We start from the raw sequence: 20894 nt of genomic DNA, 5'->3' as shown, positions 1-20894 counted from the left end.
TGAAATATGATTTGATTTTCCACTTGTTGAACTGAAAGACACAATGATGGGGGTTTGGGGATGGTGGTGGAATAAAGCAAGAGAGAGAGAGAGAGAGAGAGAGAGAGAGAGAGAGAGAGAGAGAGAATAGAAAACGAGTCTGTTTCTCTGTCTGCGTGATAGTCAAGTAAATATGACAAGATGTGTTCTAAGCATCAGTTAATCCAATGGGACGCCTGCTGAGTTCAGGCAAAAGCATTTTTCCGCTCTGTCTTTCTCCGTCTTTCACATCTTCTTGCCGTTGTTATGTAATTATGTCATTCATTGTTTATTTATATACAGTACACACATAGTAATTCCACCAAAGCTTGCTCAGATAGAGAACATGCTAAGGGCATACTGTAGTCTCATTATATTACATAAATGCTCACATGTGAGACACATTAGTTTGGTTTCTCACAGATAGAAATAGTTTCAGTCTTTCTTTGGGAATTAAAGATCATTCTAGTGAACATGCTCATCTGAGAATAAACATATTTAGATTCTTTGATGTAACAGGGTTTTCTACAAAGTGACACCAACATCAAGCTGTGCCGTGATGCTACAGCTCGGTAAAAATATTTGAAACCTTGCATTTATTCTCCCTCGTATTATTCACAACTGTCTGTTTCTTTCTAGATATTTTGACAAATGGTTTCTGAGTGGTTTTGTGTTCATTCAATTCAAGTCAATGGCATTCAAGATTGTTTGGTTATAAAAACATTCTTCAAAAAATCTTCTTTTGTGTTTTGCAGAAGAAAGAAAAAAGCAGGTTTGGAATAACATGAGGATGAATAAATGATGATTTTTTTTCAATGAACTATCCCTTTAAATCCACTATGTTGTATTAGTCTTTATTTGTAACGCCATGGTACTGAAATCATTTACTTTAAAGTTTAAAGATATTTTGAAGAATGTTGTTAACAGTCCCCCATTCAGTGACCTGTGAGGACCCAAACGCATTCATTTTCAACGAGAGCCTGGCGACAAGAGCAAACGAGAGCATTGGCGACAACTCAAAGTTGAGGAAAGTTTCAGGCATTAAGTGAACAATAAAACCTTCATTGAAACTTTATACACACAGTCGCACCAGCTGTTGGCATCAACATTGCCCAAAATCATTTTTTCATCTTCTTTTGTGACAAAGTTAAGGGACATAATGCAGCGAGGGATGACTGTTGCTGTGAGTCACCGAAACAGAGCGAATGTTGATCGGTGACCGCGGGCAACAAAGGGCTGGATGGAGCTCAGAGCGCCGTGACTCAAACTGTGCCCCCTGTGCCCTTGAAGGCAGGCGCAGTAATGCGACAAGAACAAAGACATTTGCAAGTACTCTCTCTCTATCATAGACTTCCTCAGAATCTCGACCCTTTGCCACCGCCGCTCGAGTACCACAAACCCACTGAGCCACGAGAAGCCCCAGAGAGAGCCACACACTCATCCTTCAGCCGGGGGAAATCTCTGGATCTCCTTCTATTTTCCATGAAAGCAAACATATTGTAGTGATCAATCCTCAGGCCGAGCCAAAGAGAAGCAGAGATCATGCTGTAAGCCAAGATCCATGTTCATATGCATGTGCTGTGTGTTTTGGTCTGAAACACACTGGTTAGATTAAAAGCGTTAAAAACACTGTCTGTTCTTTTCAGCATCATCACAACAGTTCATTAAAACAACATGTGATGCACTATGGCATTGACAGAAGATTATTTTGATATTCCTTCAACAAAACAAATCACAGAAAAGACTAAATGTATATCAAATAAATACATATTGTATTTTTAAGAAATAAAAATTATAATTTTTAAGAATGCTATTTTTTTATTTTTAACCTAAAAATGGAGCAACACCTGTTTGTTCTTTTTATTGTTGGTGTCTTGCATCAGGTTTTTTGCATCAGCTAAATATGTACTTCATAGTCTTGTATGTGTGCGGTATGAGTGATCGCTGTATCACAGGATCTAGAGGCCGGAAATCTCAGCAGAAATGAGAGAGATTGTTTTGATTAAGATTTTTGCTTCCTTTTCACACACTCTATGACAGGCCAAGCTCACTTATTTGATGTCAAAGTGATACGTGCCCACAGATCTATGTGTTTCTGTGTAGTTTTTGAAATAAAATAAATAGATTAACACATTCTTAAATATTCTGAAATATTCATAGTCTAAAAACTTTTTCCACCACAGAGAACCTTTTGTGTAACAATATGGTTCTGTGACCTTACAGATTCTTTATGAAACCATACAGGACATCCCAACAAAGAACTGTTTAGGAGCCTTTTTTTTAAACAAATAATCATCCCACATTCACACAGAGGTGCAAGTTCATTTCTAAATGCTGCCACCTTATGGACTAACACTGGTACTTTTAAATGCATGAATGCACAGTTATAATGTTGTCATTACAGAGAGCTGATGATGAGTCTAAACTCCCATATGGAAAAACACAACTTACTAATATTTTCTAAATACATTGGCCTTTCAAATGTGTTGAATACACAATATTACATATTATTTCATGTCCATTATTTTATATCCTGTCTATTTCATTTAATGCAATACAAAATTAAATGTAATCCATGTACACTTATGTGTAGTGTGACACCTTAAGAGAAACTTAAAAGAATCGTTCATTTGAAAAAGAAAATGTCTTCCATCATTTATGTACCTTATGTCAGTCCAAAAAGCACGGTTTTGTTTTTCTTCAGCAGAAAACACAAAGGAAGAACTTCGGCGAGAGAACATCACTGGACCCCTGGTGACTTGTAGACACAAAACCACGTCAAGTTTGAAACAAATGGGCTGCATAAATGGGCACATGGCCATTCATGTGTTTGTGTGTGAACTATTCCTTTAACCGGCAAAATTGTAAATTAATCTTTTGTATTAGATAATCTGACATAGAAACGCGAAATAAAATCATTACACCATTATATTTCCTAAACTAACACATGACGACGATGAAAGGGTATCCACATTTCCTGGAATTAATATTCACAGCCAAGGCTCCGCGGTGTTGTGACATTCTGCCAAACTGTGAGTGACGTCCGTTGACCGTTCCAAGATGGCGGACGTGCCTGGAGAGCTTGAAACTGCATCTAGTTTTGATATCTATGCTTACAACTCCCTTTTCACTTCAAGATGAGCGTTTGTACTTTCAATGGAAGCCAGCAAGACGGGTGGTTAGTTTGACAATAACAGTACGCATGCGCAAAGCGTTTGCAGCTTGGACCGCCCATGAATCTACAGCAGTAAACCAACAACTGTGAAAGTGAAATGTGACTTTTATTTAAATAAAAATAAGGCTTTTTTAAATGAACTGTTCATTTTTAATTTTACATTAATTAATTTATTGTTATAAAATTAAGTTGTTACATTAAAAGATGATTATCCTCACTCATTTTTGCAATGTCAACAGCAAATAACAGTTTTAAGGGCGTGAGTTGGGGTATTAGTTACCATTGCCAAGTCTCCTTATGTAACACATCTAATCATGAACCGTGTCAAACAATGTGCAGAAGCAGAATGAATAGCCGGTCAGATCAGACTGTTCAATGCAAACTCACATACTTCACTGAATGCAGCCACTTTCTATTCTCTTCAGAGTTTAGTGACCTGACATTTGAGCACATATTGCTGGAGGAATTTGACATTGAACTATGTAACCGCTAGTCTTTGCCAGTGTAAAGAGTACAACAGTTTACAATCTCTGTGTACTATTTCTCTCTCATGCACACATTATTTCACATGACATTTGCTTGGTTAAGTATGTTTTATTGTTGGAGGACTTTTAAACTCATTATACTTAGTTTCTCACTCCCTCTCACACACACACGCACACACACACACGCGCACACACACACACACACACACACACACCTATACGCACGCCCACACAAGCACAAACACAAACACACACACAGGCACAGAGAGTTATGCAATAATCATTGGCAAGCTGGACTTGGACAAACACTGAACTTTTTCTCTGCAGCAGAGAGAGCAAGAGAGACGAGTATTCCACACTAAGGTAAAAACAAGGTTAAAATCTGTTTTGTTTTCTCTTCTTTTTCTCGTTTCTGTTAGATCACCACGTTCTGTTTGATCATTTCTGTTTCCTTCCGAACTTTGATCTGATCGTGGGCCTGTTTTCTCCCTTTTTCCTTTCATGAATATAACGGAAAAGCTTTCTGTGGTTTCTTCGAGGATGACTAGTTTTCAGTTTTCATTGCTCAGCATCAAAGATCTTCACCTTTGAACGTTTTATAGAATGTATTGAATATAGTAAATGTTCCACATGTTTTGTTTTTTGTTTTTTGTATATTTTGACCAGACAGTTCACTGTGTGAGCCGTTTGTGTCTTTAGGAACATGCTATCAGTGTCTTCTCTAAAAATACCTCACACAATATCAAGCCACATCTGTGTTACAACTGTTGGATTGTGCAGAGATAAATATAAAGACAGAAAGCACATTAATGATGTAACCTTGATTTTTTAATTAATATTTCAAATCGTATAGTGAACGATATACCAGAATTAACTTTTGATCTTTTTTTGTAAACCAGGACATGATGAATCTTCTAAGATCCCCTCACTGTCTCCTCCTTCTTATCACACTTCTCACCACACTGGCTTCTTCTGGTCTAGCTGGCAAAATCCTTGTTTTCCCCGTCGACGGAAGTCACTGGATTAACATGAAACTGCTGATTGAAGACTTACATCACCGGGGTCACGAGGTCAGCGTGGTGAGGACCTCCACCAGCTGGTACGTCAAGGAGGACTCACCCCACTACAAATCAATAACCGTCACCCTACCAGAACCCGTCAGCATCGAGGACCAAGATTACTTCGTCTCCTTCCTGAATAAGATGCTGAAGATCCAGAAATCAGGAGGCTCCCCGCTGGCCATCATGCAGTTCTATTGGCAAATGTTGACGGCACTCTCTCAAATACATAAGGAGGCGAGTCAGATGGCGGTGGAGATGTTTGAAAACCCTGTACTTATGCAACAGCTCCATGAAGCACGTTATGACGTAGCTCTTATAGATCCAGGTTTACCTGCCGGGGTTTTGGTGGCTCATAAACTTGGACTACCCACAGTGTTCAACGTGAGATGGATCACCAGTGGAGAAGCGCACTCGGTTGTTGCACCCTCGCCGGCTTCGTACGTCCCAGCGTCCGGGAGCGCACTTCCCACTCGCATGTCCTTCATTGAGAGGGTCAAGAACATGCTTCATTATTTGCTGAACGCATGCATGGACCAATACAGCGTGTTCCCAGTTTATCAGGAGTTAGCAACACGTTACTTTGGCCCTGAGACCAGTTTCAAGGACATGCTGCAGGCCACGGACATCTGGCTCATCCGGTCAGATTTTGTCTTCGAGTTCCCGCGTCCGATAATGCCCAACTTCGTGCACATCGGAGGCTTCCAATGCAAACCCTCCAAGCCTTTACCTGCAGACCTTGAGGAGTTCGTGCAAGGGTCGGGAGAGCACGGAGTGGTCGTGATGTCGCTCGGGACGCTCGTAAAAGGTCTACCGACCGAAATCACCTCTGAGATCGCCGCTGGTTTTGCACGGCTCCCCCAGCGAGTGATTTGGAGGCACCTGGGTGAGCGTCCTCAAAATCTGGGCAACAACACACGTCTGGTTGAATGGCTGCCTCAGAACGACCTTCTGGGTCATCCTAAAACAAGGGCGTTCGTGGCCCACGGCGGAGCCAACGGGGTTTATGAATCTATTTATCACGGCATTCCGGTGGTCGGGTTGCCGCTTCTATTTGACCAGTTTGAGAATATTTTGCGTCTAGAGATACGAGGGGCCGCTAAAGCGCTTGAGGTCACTAAACTGGACAGCCAGAGTTTCTATGCAGCACTGCAAGACGTGTTGCATCGTCCGTCGTACAAAGACAACATGATGCGGCTCTCTAGGATACACCATGACAAGCCCGCACATCCAAGAGACAGCGCCATCTATTGGATAGAGTTTGTGATGAGGCACAAAGGGGCGGCACATTTACGGACAGAGTCTTATAAGATGCCATGGTACTCATATCACTCGCTCGACGTATTGGCATTTTTGCTGCTCCTGGTGCTGACTGTAGGAGGCGCTGTGATTTTCACAACATGCTTCCTGTGTATCAGATTGTGCAGGACACAAAAATCTAAACTCGAGTAGTGCGTGAACGACAACAAAATACAATCAATAAATATTAAGTGGTATGATCATGAAAAAACTCATTGTTAAATGGGTAAACAGTATGCTTGTGTCTTGACCTAATTCTGACCTAATTCTATTGTGTTTACTTGTAAGAGTATGTCATGTCTTGTCGAAAGAGAAATAAACAATAAACATTGTCATCTAGTCAAATGAAAATGTTTGTGAAGTTGTTTACCTTTGTGTCACCAAATGCTATGCATTTTGAAAGCTCGGCCAGAAGGTGTCAGCAGTGTGTTCAGTGGATTTCAATCTTTTTGACTTCAACCATACCAATTGGCACAGAATAAAAGATTGTTATCTAAAACCCTTTCGAAACACTCCTTTCATCTGTCATTTATCAGACAGACAGACCGCTCAAAACTCATGTTGGGTTGCTGCTGGAACTTCTAAAAAACAAACAGGATTGTGCAACACTGTGTACACTTTTTTAGAAAAGCCACATAGAAATAACTTGTTGTCTCTCCATTGTAAGGTGATAAAGAATTTCAACACAGACAAAAATATAACATTTTAATGACAAACATTGCAGAATGTTTACAGAGCCAAAGCATAAACATAACACATACATTTGTGTGCTGGCATTCGTCTGTGGTTTGCATGTCAAAGAAAGTGTTGAAAGCCAACAAATCTCTTTTATGAACAATTACACAAACTACTTACAAAACAACATGTGTACCAGACCACATCATTCAGACCTTTAAGACATTAAACATCATATACTTAATAAATAACTGCACACAGAATAAAGTCTAGCAGGATGTGTGTAAAACATTTAGTAAATGATGTTAAAATTTGGATAGAACATAGTAAAACATAAACCAGAACTTGGGGCGATTTTTTATTATTTCTTATTATTCTATTTCACATTCTAATCTTGTAAATTATTTCACTATTTCTATATATATTATGTCAAATTAATTTTATAAATAAAAGTCATAATTGTTTGAATTCATAAATGTGTTCATTATTTTTTACTTTATTTCATTGATTCATTTATTATAAAAAATACTTGTCCTTTTAAAGTAAAAAAAATATTATATCAAGTGTCCTATTAGTAAACTGCAAATAAGAAAGTAAGTTAACTCTTTTCTCAATGTTTACTACAGATACACTTAACGCAGGCCTACCCAAAAGTACACTTTTATAAAGTATTTTTGACCTAATTAAAATCTAAAGAGATGGATTTACTAAATACAAGTACAAGTATGTACTACAAAAAATATACTATATAAATATAAGTATACGTTTTTGTGTACTTATTTTTTGTAAGGCATATCTACGGCTAGATCGTGAACAACCCTTCCTGTTTTTGTTGTATCCATTCTGCCACAATCATTAGTGTGTGAATAATTCCAGCTAACTGAGTTTGTGTAGACTACGCTGCAATACTTACATGATGTGAAGAACATGAACTTACACCCAGTTTCACTTTGACCCTTCATCTACAACACAAACAGTCAAAGGATGCTGAGGCTTCATGCACTAACCGTTAGTCTCTTAAACTGCTCTTCCAGACCACGATGTACACTATGAAGGGAATGATGATGATGGGCAACAGGGTTGCAGCGAGCACCACTTCGGCCGGAGCGTCGGGTAATTCATCTTCATCATTGCACGAGTGAAAGTATTGCTGATGTATCGCCACGAACAGCCCCTCCACCACTCGATTGGGGTAAAAACACTCAGCGAACATGGACATCGTCTCCAAACACTTGGTTAACTCGTGGTAACTTCTGGACGAGAGAAAAACAATACGTGTTTATTTCAATAAAAACAGAAGGGCTCAAACCTCCTCCTCTGCCTCTTTTATTTTAATGATTTGTGTGCGTTACTGGGTGTGTTATAAACCTTAAGATTGTGTCCACAGATTTTAGTTGACGGATCGGATCATTTTTAGAATCAGATAATGTCTTGAATACACTACAAAATCTAAAATCTAGACATCACACACTTGCACACTTTTTGAAACTTTCATTGGAAACACAGTAACTCCAATTTTTGGCTGAAGTACCACTTTTTATGATTTTTTCGAGCCACGTACCCCTTGACCAGACAACAACCTTTTACTTTAAAATACGGTGAAATGAGAATTTATTTTTATGCATCTTTGTGTGGTCCTTATTTCATAATACTGTTATCATAATTTATTGATTTTCATTATTTATTCCTGAATGTCAGTTTCTCTCGCGTACCCCCATTTGAGAACCAGTGCTCTAAACTGATCAAATCTACAGACTAGTGCAGACTTTCTGAAACAAGTCCGGACTGAAAATCTGAGCAAAAGTCCAGTTGTGTATTTTAGCCTTAATGTAAATGCTAATCTGAAGATATCAACAGATTAATTTAACAGAGAATCTTGTTTCTAAACTGTTAAAATCTTAGGCTGTCATGCATGTGTTATTTAAAAAAAGGGTTTTATGGGCTGGTGATCATCCATTACGTGTCTCAACTGACTTTCTCTCGTCTTGTCAGATGTGTCACTGAATTATGAGTTGGCATCAACAGTGCTGATGTAATGCGTGTTTGCGCGTAAATCGCGTCATTTACGCTTTGACTCTACACATCTTTAGGCTACTTTAACTTTACACAGCGGTTTAAGTTAAAATATACGCAAGTATGCGCTTTCATAGACTACTCGAAAAGATACTGGAGAGAGAGCGCGTGCACGTCATCTTTTACTGATGAATACAGGTACAGTTAATCCACGGTTCACATGCATTAACCGTACGATCAGTTTCACCAGTGGTGTGACTTTTGTTCCCATTTCTAGTACACGATATCAACATTACAAAACACTAAAAAACTAATTTGCTTAAAGTGCTTAACAAGTATTTTTTTCAAATGTTCTAATTCTATACGTAACCGACATATAGAAATGATCAAAATATGTTTTGGCAAATAATCTTAGGTTTATAGCAACCACAAATACACAGAGGGGAGTTTTGCACAAAATAATTTGTGCCCGCACTGATGTGATGACATGTTTATGTTGCACGCGCTGTGTTCTGTTTAGCAGTCTTATTCGAGGAAATTACGCCCATCATTTAAACTGCGATGACTGAGGCAAATATAAATCTGTTCAAGGTCACACAATATGCAAAACCAAAAAACATTCTTATGTGGTGAATAAAGTCTCTCGGTTTGTTTAGAAGAACATGACAAACAGGATATAAAAATGACCTTCCTTCTAAGGAGTGCATCCACAAATTTGTCCAATTTCATATTTTTTAAATTCACATGTGGAACAAATTTACAGTATTTTAAAAGATATTGATATTTAGTAATATGACTGTAGATATGAGAGCGCTGTAAAATGTCTCATTTCTACTCAGCAGTTTCATATGCTCCCACTGAAAGAGGTTTAATTCCTATATTTGTCATATCATTATTTATATATTTACAAGAATGTCACTGTAGAAAAGCACATTATAATAGTACACACATTAAACCTTCTTGCAATTACTGCAACCAAGACACACTACGAATTTTACACCCGGTAATCTAAAAGTAGATTTCAGTTTGCAGTAACTGCATTAGGCAAAAATTTCTGTTAGTCTATTTTTGAATCCACTGCAATAAGTAAGACTTACAAGCACACAGCAGGTGTTAAGGTATACAGTAGGTGGTTTGTAAATGAAAGTTTTTTTTGAAAGTTTTTTTGGTGAAATAATTTTAAACCAGCACAAAGACATGAATCACAGACACAAGGGCTCTTGTCAAGGGGAAATGTCTCTCACTCTCTTGCTCCCTGAAGTAGTCGGTGGCAAACGATTATTCCTTCACATCCTGCTATTGTTTTCTGTTCCCTTTTCCTGTCTGTGTGCATTGAGTATGAAGTTAAGTAGCTTTCCTTTTCTCAGCGGAACAATGGATATGAAACCTTTTGCACACATTCCTAAGTTTAGAAATCAAACTTATGCTTTTAGAGCGTGGTGTACGATGCTATTCACAAAACTTTCATTTTTTTAAGATCTATAGAAAAGGCGTGCTGTAGCCTATTCAAAATATGCACATTAAAAATAGACACACATTTCTTTAGCATTGAACTTTAAAAGAGAATCAGATTGCAGGAGCAGAAACTTCAGAAACGTTTGACCTGTTCTGAATGAAACTTCTGATCACACACAGTGATGCACCAACAGGACTCGACGGAAACGAGACTCTAGACGTGTTTTATTCTAAGTAAAGCTGCATGTGAAGATGCTCTGGCTTACCTCACGATCATCTCCACATTACACCAGTTATCCACTCCGAGTTCAGTCATGTTCGCATTGAAGTTGACTCTGCAATACCCTCCATACTCCATCAAGATTTCATCATTACAGTGAACATAGTGATGGTAAAGTTCTTGATCCTGAAAATCCTCTGAGAACCACCAGAGTACATTGATTTTATGAAAACAAATCGTTGAAAATAAACTGATGGTCACAAATGGACTGTCTCTTTACCTTGGTCCTCATGTGTGGCATTACTGTCTGAAAGAGAATTAAAATTGATCGTAAAAGAGGGATTTATGAGAAAAAGGCGAATTAAATAATTAAATAATGCAAATTAAAAGTAAAGTGAGTGATCTTGAGAAAAAATACAGTATACTGTAGAAGAGCATTCAAATGATGAATATTAATGTAATGATGCAATTTCATTTGCAAAAAAATATTACCTTTCTATTTTAAATTTATAAATTTTTTGCCATGTAGTTAAATTATAAAAAATACTAGTGCAAAAGTGGATAGCAAAAGCAAAGTGGATAGCAAAACTGTTGGTTTTGGACAAATTGAAAAAGTTCCTTTTAAAATCTCTGACTTTAATAGTTTTGTATCTCAGCAAATCAGTCTCATGTTCTGAAACCCATACAGTAGAGGAGAGACATTCAGTAGCCTAGAGCATGAGATTATAGAGACCTCGGAGAAAATCTCATTTTCCTCACCTTCAAATGCTACAATGTTCTTCTGTGTTGTTTGACCTGAGAAAGCAAAAACAGTTGGACAGCATAACTGCCGGTTATGGACTAAACGAAAAAGTTGAAAATATTTCTTTGCATCAAACTCACTCCCTTACCTTCAAGTGCTACACTGTTTTTTTCTGTTGTTTGGCCTGAAAGGCAAAATAAATAAAAATGAAACAACTGCAACACAATAGTAAGTTCAGCACTAGCAAAGCTGATGACATTTCACATTAAGCTTTCACACCCAGGGTGATTTACAAAACCAATCTCAAACAAGGCTCGAGGTTGTTTATATACATATTTGCATAAATCTCAGAACAAAGATTTCCTACCACAGATTATCGATGAATCCAATAAAAGCAAAAATAATCCAGAGAGTTGACAAACCATTTTGAAAGACAAAATAAATGTAGAGATGAATAATGGAGGTATGTGAAGCGTGACTTGAGTATCTAGGGATCTTGGACACAAGGAGAGGTCGTGCGACGTGCGTGTGCTCCTGAAGGAATCACTCCACCCCTTTCTCTCCTATGAGAGCTCGCGGATCATTTGGGAAGAGGAATTTCTCTGAGCTTCAGTGTTTATGCAGACAAAAGCATTCTCTTCACATCCTGACAAATCTCTGCAAGTTTCTCCGAGGGACCTCTATACAACTTTATCATATAATTGTCCAGTGATGCCTTCTCACCTTAAAGATGTCAGACATGCCATATTCTTTACTTTGAGTGTTACTGTCTGCAACTTTACATAATATACAGTACATGTTGAGGAATTCTTTATGATTCCCAAAACACATTACATTATTTTATGCTTTTATTGTCTGTTAAAGACTTTTTAGCAATTTTGAATGACGAATAAAGATCTCTTACAGACCTCCTTTCTTATTCTCTCTGTGAGTCACAAGTTTAGTCATATATTTGGGTAGAGTTTGGTTTGGTTTGAGCTGCCTCATAACTTGTGGTTAGTAGGTGTATAAGAGTTGTATTTGGGAAGAAAATAAACATATTTAAAAGATGTTATTGCTCTCAGATCAGCACATATCCTGCTGTGTTTTTCACCACTGAACCGTGTGCTACTGTTTAAATGCAATTTCTTCAAGAATAAAATAAATGAAAGATAAATCATTTTTTTGTTAAATGTATACTGTAGTTTTTATAAGTGGCTAAAGTAAATGATTTATAATCAGAGCACCATGACGAATTAATTATCACACAATATTTTTTAGGGAAAGAAACATTGACACCTTTCAAGCTCTTTTGGATACATATTTACTTTTATTGGTCTCAATAAGAAACAAAATGTTGCAGTGTATCTGGACTGAAGATGTCTAAAAGGCTGTTTCATTTCGAAATCTAGAAAATACATTTCACATTTTAAATGCATTTTTTATACATTTACAGGCTTATCCGGAGCAAGTGAACGTGTTAATCCAGTATTCAAAATCATTTTTGTGAAACCTTTGCTGAGGCCCAAAATGAATATGCACGGCCTACAAATATCCAATAATAAAATGCAAAAAATGAATTATATTAGTGAACATTCTGTTAAGAAGTAACATTCAGGTATGAATGTTAATTAAAATATACAATACCACACTTAGAAACCTTAGAAAACGTAGAAACACAATTAAGACAATTTGCTGACCAAAGTAACTTCATCTATTGAAATTGCAGCTGTTGCATAAACAGTTCAATTCATGTATTATTTAACTGTGAGAAACCACAACATTAAAAAGACAAATATTATTCACAGTTTATCTGCACAGTTTAATAGGCCTATTTACTGGCAGATTGTCTCTTTTGCTGTTGTTTTGTATGAACACACTTTTTTCTGCATCCGCTCCAATTCGTGCCATCAGGGGACTTTTAAACCAAGCGTCTATATTTACACGACAGCATGATTTATGTGAGGTTACTCAACGTTTGCACGAAATCATGATTCTGAGCACACGGTATGTTGATGTGCTGCCGTGACACACTTTAACTCACAATTGACCAGGGGTGAAAGTTTAAACAATTAAAAAAACAAGATTGTTTATTCTTATGTGAAGAATACGGTTTAATTGACTGTTTATTTTCGTAGTTTGTCCCAATTTTACAATTAAACTTTGCAATAAACAGGAAACAGTTAGTTTTTAAACTTTTAATAAAAAACTAAAGAAATAAAATAATTAAAGCTTCAGCAATATTACTAAATGTCACCAAATGTGTGCATACGGTAGGCTATATCTTACATTTTTTATCTACAGCAAGAGCACACCTGAAATTATAATATGTCATACAAAACATGCACAGCATCAACGCATGTTCAGTCACGCTCTAAACTGAATTGGAAAACAAAAATCACTCATCGACGAGTCCAAAAGCAACGACGAGTCCTCATGAGAGAACCTGTGGACTTAACTGATCATCAGCCCAGACAATCTCTGTCAACAATCATGAGCAAAGATGGACCTTTTAATCCTAATACTAACTTTAATATTTTTTTGTCTTTCTTCTTGTAAAGCTGCTTTGCAACAATGAAACGTTGTGAACAGCGCAATATAAATAAAACGGACTGAATATATTTTTACACATACGATCGGTCTGGTGCATGCCATGCCAAATGCACACGCAATGCAACAGATGCAATATGCCAGCCTGTGCATATACGTGCATCCGGCCGTCTGTATGTGTAAAAAAATTAATTAAGAAGTACAAACAAAGCGAAAGAAGAAACACAAAATGTGATTTTGCTGATCTGAAAACACGTTCTTTTTATGGCATCTGCCTGTAGCTGGTGAAGTGTGAAATTGCCCCCCCACCGCAGACAAATGTGCGTATTTTTTCAAAGTGGTGGACTATCTTGCTTATCAGCAGGTTTTTCTTAACTGGAGATCTTCCACAATCGGACATTTTTGCATTCAAATACTACAATTGAACAGTTCAATTCACATATTGGTAATCAACAAAACTGAAGCAATTAAAACACTGCCATGTTTTCAATGCGTTTGTGCCAACCAACACAAATCAGGCCCTATTTTTCAAACTCAGCAAAATAAATTCTGGGATTGTCTTATCTGGAAAGAATACAGACACAACTGTCTTAGATTCCAGATCCTGTGCATTGGGATCATGTCATGCCTTTAAAATGCTGCCTACAAAAGTAAATGACTACGTTTCTCAGCCAGTCTCAGATCAACCTCGTGTTTGCAGTGTGCAAGAATTTATGGCCAATTTCTAATTTCCTTTCACAAGCGAAGCGCAAGAAGGTAAAGGTGAATCAGGTCAAATGTGTTGTGTGTGCGCTGAACTGTGTACGGCACGCTGCAAGTAAACATTGTACCCATCAACGTCCTGCCAACCACAAACCACTCAAAACAAAACAGAGAAACGGTGGGAAAGAGAAAGAAATGGTGGAGGATGAGAGAAAGAGAAAGAGAGAGAGAGAGAGAGAGAGAGAGAGAGAGAGAGAGACAGAGAGAGAGTGAGAGAGAGAAAGAGAGAGAGAGAGAGAGAGAGAGAGAGAGAGACAGAGAGAGAGAGAGAGAAAGAGAGAGAGAGAGAGAGAGAGAGAGAGACAGAGAGACAGAGAGAGAGAGAGAGAGAGAGAGAGAGAGAGAGAGAGAGAGAGAGAGAGACAGAGACAGAGACAGAGAGAGAGAGAGAGAGAGAGAGAGAGAGAGAGAGACAGAGAGACAGAGAGACAGAGAGAGAGAGAGAGAGAGAGAGAGAGAGAGAGAGAGAGACAGAGACAGAGACAGAGAGAGAGAGAGAGACAGAGAGAGAGAGAGAGAGAGAGAGAGAGAGAGAGAGAGGGGGTGTGCACCCTGAGAATAATTTGAATTGCATATGTCTTTATTCTCAACTATTCAGCCGGCTCTTATTTCATTTTCAAACCTTTGTCAACAAATGCGTAGGAGTTTGTTTTCTGAAACTTAGAAAGTGCTCATTGGTCATAACACAGAAATACAGTATTTCACCACAACTGACCAATCACAATCAAATATTCCAGACGTTAAAACATTGAACATTTTAACATCCTTTAAGGTGTTGCTGGTCACAATGCAACATTCTGCAAAGTACACAATCTTTCATTACACACTACAGTTTAAATGTGTGACGCCCAACAAGAGTCAACCTCAGATTCTACTGATCAAACCTACATTTAACCGCATTATATGCATGGTCTATGCACCAGGGAAACCAGCATGACATTCGTTTGAACTCGAGAACAACTCGAGGATCAGGATGAGTTCAAAAAAACATCTTTCTTCATAATATTTCAGACTTACAATATCAACAATTTAACACACTGCATTCGGAAAAAAACTGGGCTGTTTGAACTCATGATTGAGTCAAAATGAAAACAGGTGACCATGAGCTGAAAAACAATGCAGTCTTCATCTATACGTCATATTTAATGCATTGACAAATAACAAGCTGGCACGCATTAAAATAGTTCAAATTAATTTCAACAAATTCAAATTATCGTCATATAAATTGTCTTTCTTCAAAGATAAAAAAATACTTCTTAAAGAGGACAAACACCAGCAGTCTATCTTCCCAACATACCTTTAAAAACACTCAGCTGTGCCAAATGGCAAAAATAAGACAAAAGACTTCTGTAAATTAGGATATTAGAAATGTTACACGGATAACACGTGTTTATTAACTATGTTATGGTGTGAAGTGTCGGGCAATGCAAAGTCAACCAGGCGTCAACACACAAATAGGGTGACACGCCGTACATCCTTCTCTCAAAACACCAGACAGCTTCAAACACAACTCACTGAGGTCTGAATAGTGAAGACTCATCATATCTTATCTTGAAGACCTGCAGTCACAGGTGAGTAAAAACAGGGATTGAACACAAACTGTGTTATGGCATAGTTAACAGGTGCACGCAATTTATGCACAAATATAGAGACACTGTGTGTGATTGTGTCATGTGTCCCCTTGTTTGGTGGATTATTTATGTCACCACAAACCGAAATGATTTTAGCACATGTAACGGGTACTAGTTTTGGTGCAATGTTTAGAAACTGCCACATGTGACAAAATATAACAGCATTTTACCTAAGATACAGAATTAGAGAGTGTTGAAGTCAAACTAAGATAACATTTATTAAGACATAAGAACAAACTCTTTGTGTGCCTTTATCTACATTTTTTATGTATTAAAGAATTTGCTTATATAGCCTAACAGAGCTATACAAGTAGGCCTAAAATGTAAAATTTTAATAATCATTTAAATGAAGAAAAGAAAACGCATGCCACACCTAAAACGGCAAAAATATGCATCTGAGAGAATGTTGTTAAGATAAATAATAACTTTTTTTCTGCTTGTTATTGTAAGGCCCCCCAAAACATCATATCATATATTCAATATTTCTGTCATTTTGATTCTTGACTTGGCTTGTCTGTCATTATTATTACTCACTGAACTAATATCAGCTCTTGGGTATACCTCACATAAAACATTTTGCATAGTTAACTTTTTTTTAGCACTTTTTAAGTATTTTACACGTAAATGCAAGGTTTAAGTCCTGCTTAAAATGAATGTTAAATAGTGCAGCAACCTTTCGTTCTAAATCAGGCAAAAAGTTGTTTATTGTCGGCATAAAATATAAATATATATTTATAGGTCTCCTCTTACGTTAAACATGAATAATAAATTTTATCCTTTGAGATTTAAAATAAAGCCGTAAAAACACCGATATATCATACATTTAACAGCACTTATATATTGAATAACTTAAATATATTATTACGTCATTTATCGTACATTTCATGTATATTTGTTAAAGCTTACGGTTAAGTTGTAGATTCGTATTTCCACTAACTCAAATGACAGATGCGCAGGTCTTGGATCAACATCACCGTCAGTATCAACCTCAGAATCACAAAACTTCCTCATAAATCCATCTCAAAAAACACTTCTTCACTTCCACATACAGCTATCATCGCAGTTCTGCTCAAATAAAGACACCCGGTGCCCCACGAGTGTGTTTTAAACCGCGTTGGCACGCAATGGTGAGTGATAGCGCGAGTGGAAGTCAGACAACTGTCGGGCTGTGACACGCGATCAGTCGCGAGATGAGTCGTCTGCAATTTCATGTGACACTTTATTTAAGATATTTCGTGCATTTATTCGCCGCAAAACGCACCTGAAACTAGATGTGACATTTTATGGGTGACGCATCTGTCAACAGTGTTGTAAGAGTTTCCATAGTTACGGAATTTGTTGCTGTGACTAGACTTTTTGATATTAATTTATCGCATGTGATTCGTTGCGGGATGAAGCATTTACAATGAAAAAGTTTTTGTATTCGATTAAAGCGAGCATTTTATTGTATAATGTATGTCCCAGAAACGTTCAATTGTCAAAACGACTCCATATAATTGCACATAAAAAGATTAAGAATTATAATTTGTCAGATAGTAGCCTGTCAGATACATTTGTGCAAGCAAAGGTTCTACGGCGCATTGTTAACAACATTAATTGTATTCGTATAAAACACACACATTTATATATTTCAGTTCGTCCAAAGGACTCTAAATTTATACCAGTCATTGGTTCATTCGTATGAAGCAAGAAAGTCAGCTAATATTAATCAAACATTCCCCATTAGTCAACAATAACCAGCCAACTAAAAAAACGCCTGCGCTTCTAAATAAATGAGAAAAATAAAATATATGCGCATGTAAAACCACAATTTTTTTTAAACACAACAATAAATATATATAAATATATAAATGTATTATTCATTTATCTGTCATGGCTTAGGTATCATGTTTTTAATGGATTGACCTGGCATAGTTTAGAAACTTCTCACGCGCGCCCCCTAGCGGCGTAAAACCGCAAGAACAACAGTTTTAACGTTCCAGTCGTCTTGGCCCAGTTGAAAGAAACCCCTCAAGAAAAATCGTTGTAAATCTAAATGTATAGGCCCTCTTGACAACAACCTTTCACACAGGTAGCACATTAAACTGATATGATGTTCCTCTACCATGTTTCACAGGTATGGATTACAGCCCAACAACAGATTATCCTCTGTACACTGATGACAACTTCAGCGATTTTATTGAGCCATGTGAAGCCAGCAAAGAGCAAAAGCAGATCACGACCGTGATCCTGACCACAATCTACCTCATTGTTTTCTTCTTAGGCATAGTTGGAAACGTGCTGGTCATTGCCACCTTTGCGCTGTACCGCCGTCTTCGTCTGCGCTGCATGACCGACGTGTTTCTCTTCTACCTGGCCCTGTCTGACTTGCTCCTTCTGCTGACTTTGCCATTGCAGACGGCCGAGACTCTAAACGACATTTGGGTGTTCGGCGAGGGGCTCTGTAAGATAAACCGCAGCATGTACGCTATCAACACCTACAGCGGCCTGCTGCTTTTGGCGTGCATTAGCGTTGATCGTTATTTGGTGGTGGTCCACACGAGGGCCGTGCGAAAGCTGAATTCTGGGACGCTGTACTATAGCACACTGTCTGCCACCGGGGTGGCGCTGACCTCTGTCATTTTAAGCCTGCCAGAGCTATGCTTCTCTTCTGAAATCACAGAGATGGGTACTAATAAAACATTATGCAGCATGGACGTGTGGGCGGAAGATGTGAGTAAATGGAAGTTATGGGCCAAAATAGCAAAGATCGCAGGGTTTTGCATTCCATGCGTGGCAATGGTTTTGTGCTATAGCGCTATAGGCCGCGTGTTGCTCCGTGCAGGTGGGAAATGCTGGCGTAGACAGAGGACTCTGCGTCTCATGGCGTTGCTTGTTGTCCTGTTCCTGCTGTTTCAGTTGCCTTACACTGCGGTACTTCTGATCAGAATGTCCACACCCAAACCAACATGTGACCAGTGGAACAGGGTCAACCTTGAAGAAGAGATCACACGCGCCCTGGCGTATGTGCGTTGCTGTCTCAACCCCTTGCTCTACGCTCTGGTGGGTGTAAGGTTTAGAAATGACATCATAAGGTTGTTGACTGACACCGGGTGCATGTGCCTGTCTTATCTAACACCACAGCATCACAACGGAAGCTCCGTCACGCCCTCCTCCCCTGCCCCGACCCTTCTGTCGCCTCAACCGTCCACCTACACAATCACACCAACCGCAAGAGAAGAAAACACAGCCCAGACCTTCATTTTTCCAGCGCCCAGGTCTGATAAAATGAATTTGGTCAAGTCTTGGTGCCATAGTGATCAATAAAAGGCTCTGAAATAAAACAATACTTTGTTCGCTTAAAAAAAATGCATGGTTTTGCTTTAAAAAGTTTATAATCTTCGCTTTTTTTAAATGCTTATTCTACTTTCTATTTTCAGTTGTTCATTAGTAAAAAGTTGTAAATAATACAATTGGAAACATACTGTTGTTTTTTCCTATCTACCCCTAAACAAAATGATTTTTTAAGAAGTTACCAATTGTTATATTTTAATGCTGTTTTATACAAATGCAAATAAACGTTGATCTGCAAGTTTGTCGTGAATCTTCTTTGTTGGGAATCTTCTTAATTGTGGAAAAAGATCACAGAATGATGAAGCTGTGCACCTCTGAGCAAAGTTGTAGGCTATATGAAGAAATGTTGAACAACCCATTTATACTGATATCACTCCACTTATAAAGGGTTTTAATATATGTTTTATTGGAAACAAACAGAGGATGTAAAGGGTAGAGGACAGAAAGCATAGATTTCTCACTTCAGTACAAGCTGATGGGTCCTCTAACAATAACTTTAAGGAACAACATTTTTTGCCTTAATGCAGGCACGCGCACACAGTGGTCTCAGCACCTTGCACTTTTCATTCATCAAGAGAAGAGGCCATTTTTTAATTTTTTAATAAATTAATAAATATTCCTGTTTGTGCACAGCTCTATCTAACAATTATATTCATCGAAAAAAATAGCAGGTCAGGAGACAGGCAGGCAGCAGCCCTTTCCAGGTTTAAATAAAAGACTTTAGCTACAAGTGCTTCTTCATTACAGCAAATAAGACAAAAGACATATAATTACTGTAACCGCATTTTTGGATGTCTGCGTAATAGCTACAGAAACTGATACAATCTATTATATCATTGTTAAGAACACCAACATCAAAACATAAGGAAAACCGCAAAGGCTCATTCAACGAGGGAAGATTTATTAAAGTAGTCAAAAGAAACAATTTTATATGGGGAAAGTCAATGAAGGACTAAATAAGTCGAAAGCTGCTGGTTCAGCCCCACAAACTCTGTCGAAGCCTCGCGCCGTTTCGGGTGCAGCACAAACGGCCACTAGAGGGCAGAACATTCCTAATAAACTAATACAAACGCCGTTTTTTTCCTTTCGTTAAACTTCTTTCCAAATATGCAGAAATATATATAAAGTATAAACAACATAAACTAAAAATCTTCTTTCATTGAAGATTAATACAATAGCAAAGACACAATAAACATAAAATAAAACAAATAAATAAAAACATAGAAAAAAGAATAACAATATAACATATCTTAACCTACAAACAAATAAAATATAACAAAAAGAAGAATAAATTATGGCCATTAAATTACAAAAAGTTTGAGGAGCTTCTTATTTTGTGTTTTAACATTTAAAATGGTTTGAAAAAATGTCTGTACGGCAGAAAGTAATATAAGATGATTTCGAAAATGCGTTCATTTGTTTTTTTGAATGTAAAACTTGGCTTAAGTAATAAAAAGCTTAAGAATATGTTTGTTGTTCAGACAAATTTAAGGTGTTAA

General features: G+C 37.7%; 3 protein-coding genes across 4 annotated transcripts; 2 read left to right on the top strand and 1 right to left on the bottom strand.

Annotated features, from left to right (window-relative positions):
- Positions 1-3885: 3885 nt before the first annotated feature.
- LOC130417112 (UDP-glucuronosyltransferase 2C1-like) lies at positions 3886-6386 on the top strand. The gene is made up of 2 exons (XM_056742415.1): positions 3886-4041; positions 4578-6386. The coding sequence occupies exon 2, from the start codon at positions 4581-4583 to the stop codon at positions 6186-6188; it is 1608 nt and encodes a 535-aa protein (XP_056598393.1). The 5' UTR covers positions 3886-4041; positions 4578-4580; the 3' UTR covers positions 6189-6386.
- Positions 6387-6727: 341 nt separating this feature from the next.
- On the bottom strand, positions 6728-11671 carry LOC130417115 (receptor activity-modifying protein 3-like). Its single transcript, XM_056742418.1, has 6 exons — positions 11508-11671; positions 11289-11324; positions 11158-11193; positions 10679-10705; positions 10445-10595; positions 6728-7963 (listed from the first exon to the last, which is right to left on the bottom strand). Exons 1-6 carry the CDS (start codon positions 11563-11565, stop codon positions 7720-7722), a joined length of 552 nt encoding a protein of 183 aa, XP_056598396.1. The 5' UTR covers positions 11566-11671; the 3' UTR covers positions 6728-7719.
- A 4259-nt stretch (positions 11672-15930) lies between these two features.
- LOC130417114 (C-C chemokine receptor type 7-like) lies at positions 15931-19541 on the top strand. 2 transcript variants are annotated; one of them, XM_056742416.1, is made up of 2 exons: positions 15931-16002; positions 18179-19541. In XM_056742416.1, the coding sequence occupies exon 2, from the start codon at positions 18181-18183 to the stop codon at positions 19366-19368; it is 1188 nt and encodes a 395-aa protein (XP_056598394.1). In that variant the 5' UTR covers positions 15931-16002; positions 18179-18180; the 3' UTR covers positions 19369-19541. The 2 variants fall into 2 exon arrangements, with proteins under 2 accessions (XP_056598394.1, XP_056598395.1); XM_056742417.1 differs by lacking the exon at positions 15931-16002 and adding an exon at positions 16974-17189.
- Positions 19542-20894: the final 1353 nt, after the last annotated feature.

Source organism: Triplophysa dalaica, unplaced genomic scaffold (assembly GCF_015846415.1).
Source record: "Triplophysa dalaica isolate WHDGS20190420 unplaced genomic scaffold, ASM1584641v1 Contig16, whole genome shotgun sequence".
NCBI classification, from domain to species: domain Eukaryota; kingdom Metazoa; phylum Chordata; class Actinopteri; order Cypriniformes; family Nemacheilidae; genus Triplophysa; species Triplophysa dalaica.
This window is presented reverse-complemented; position numbering and strand designations above follow the sequence as displayed.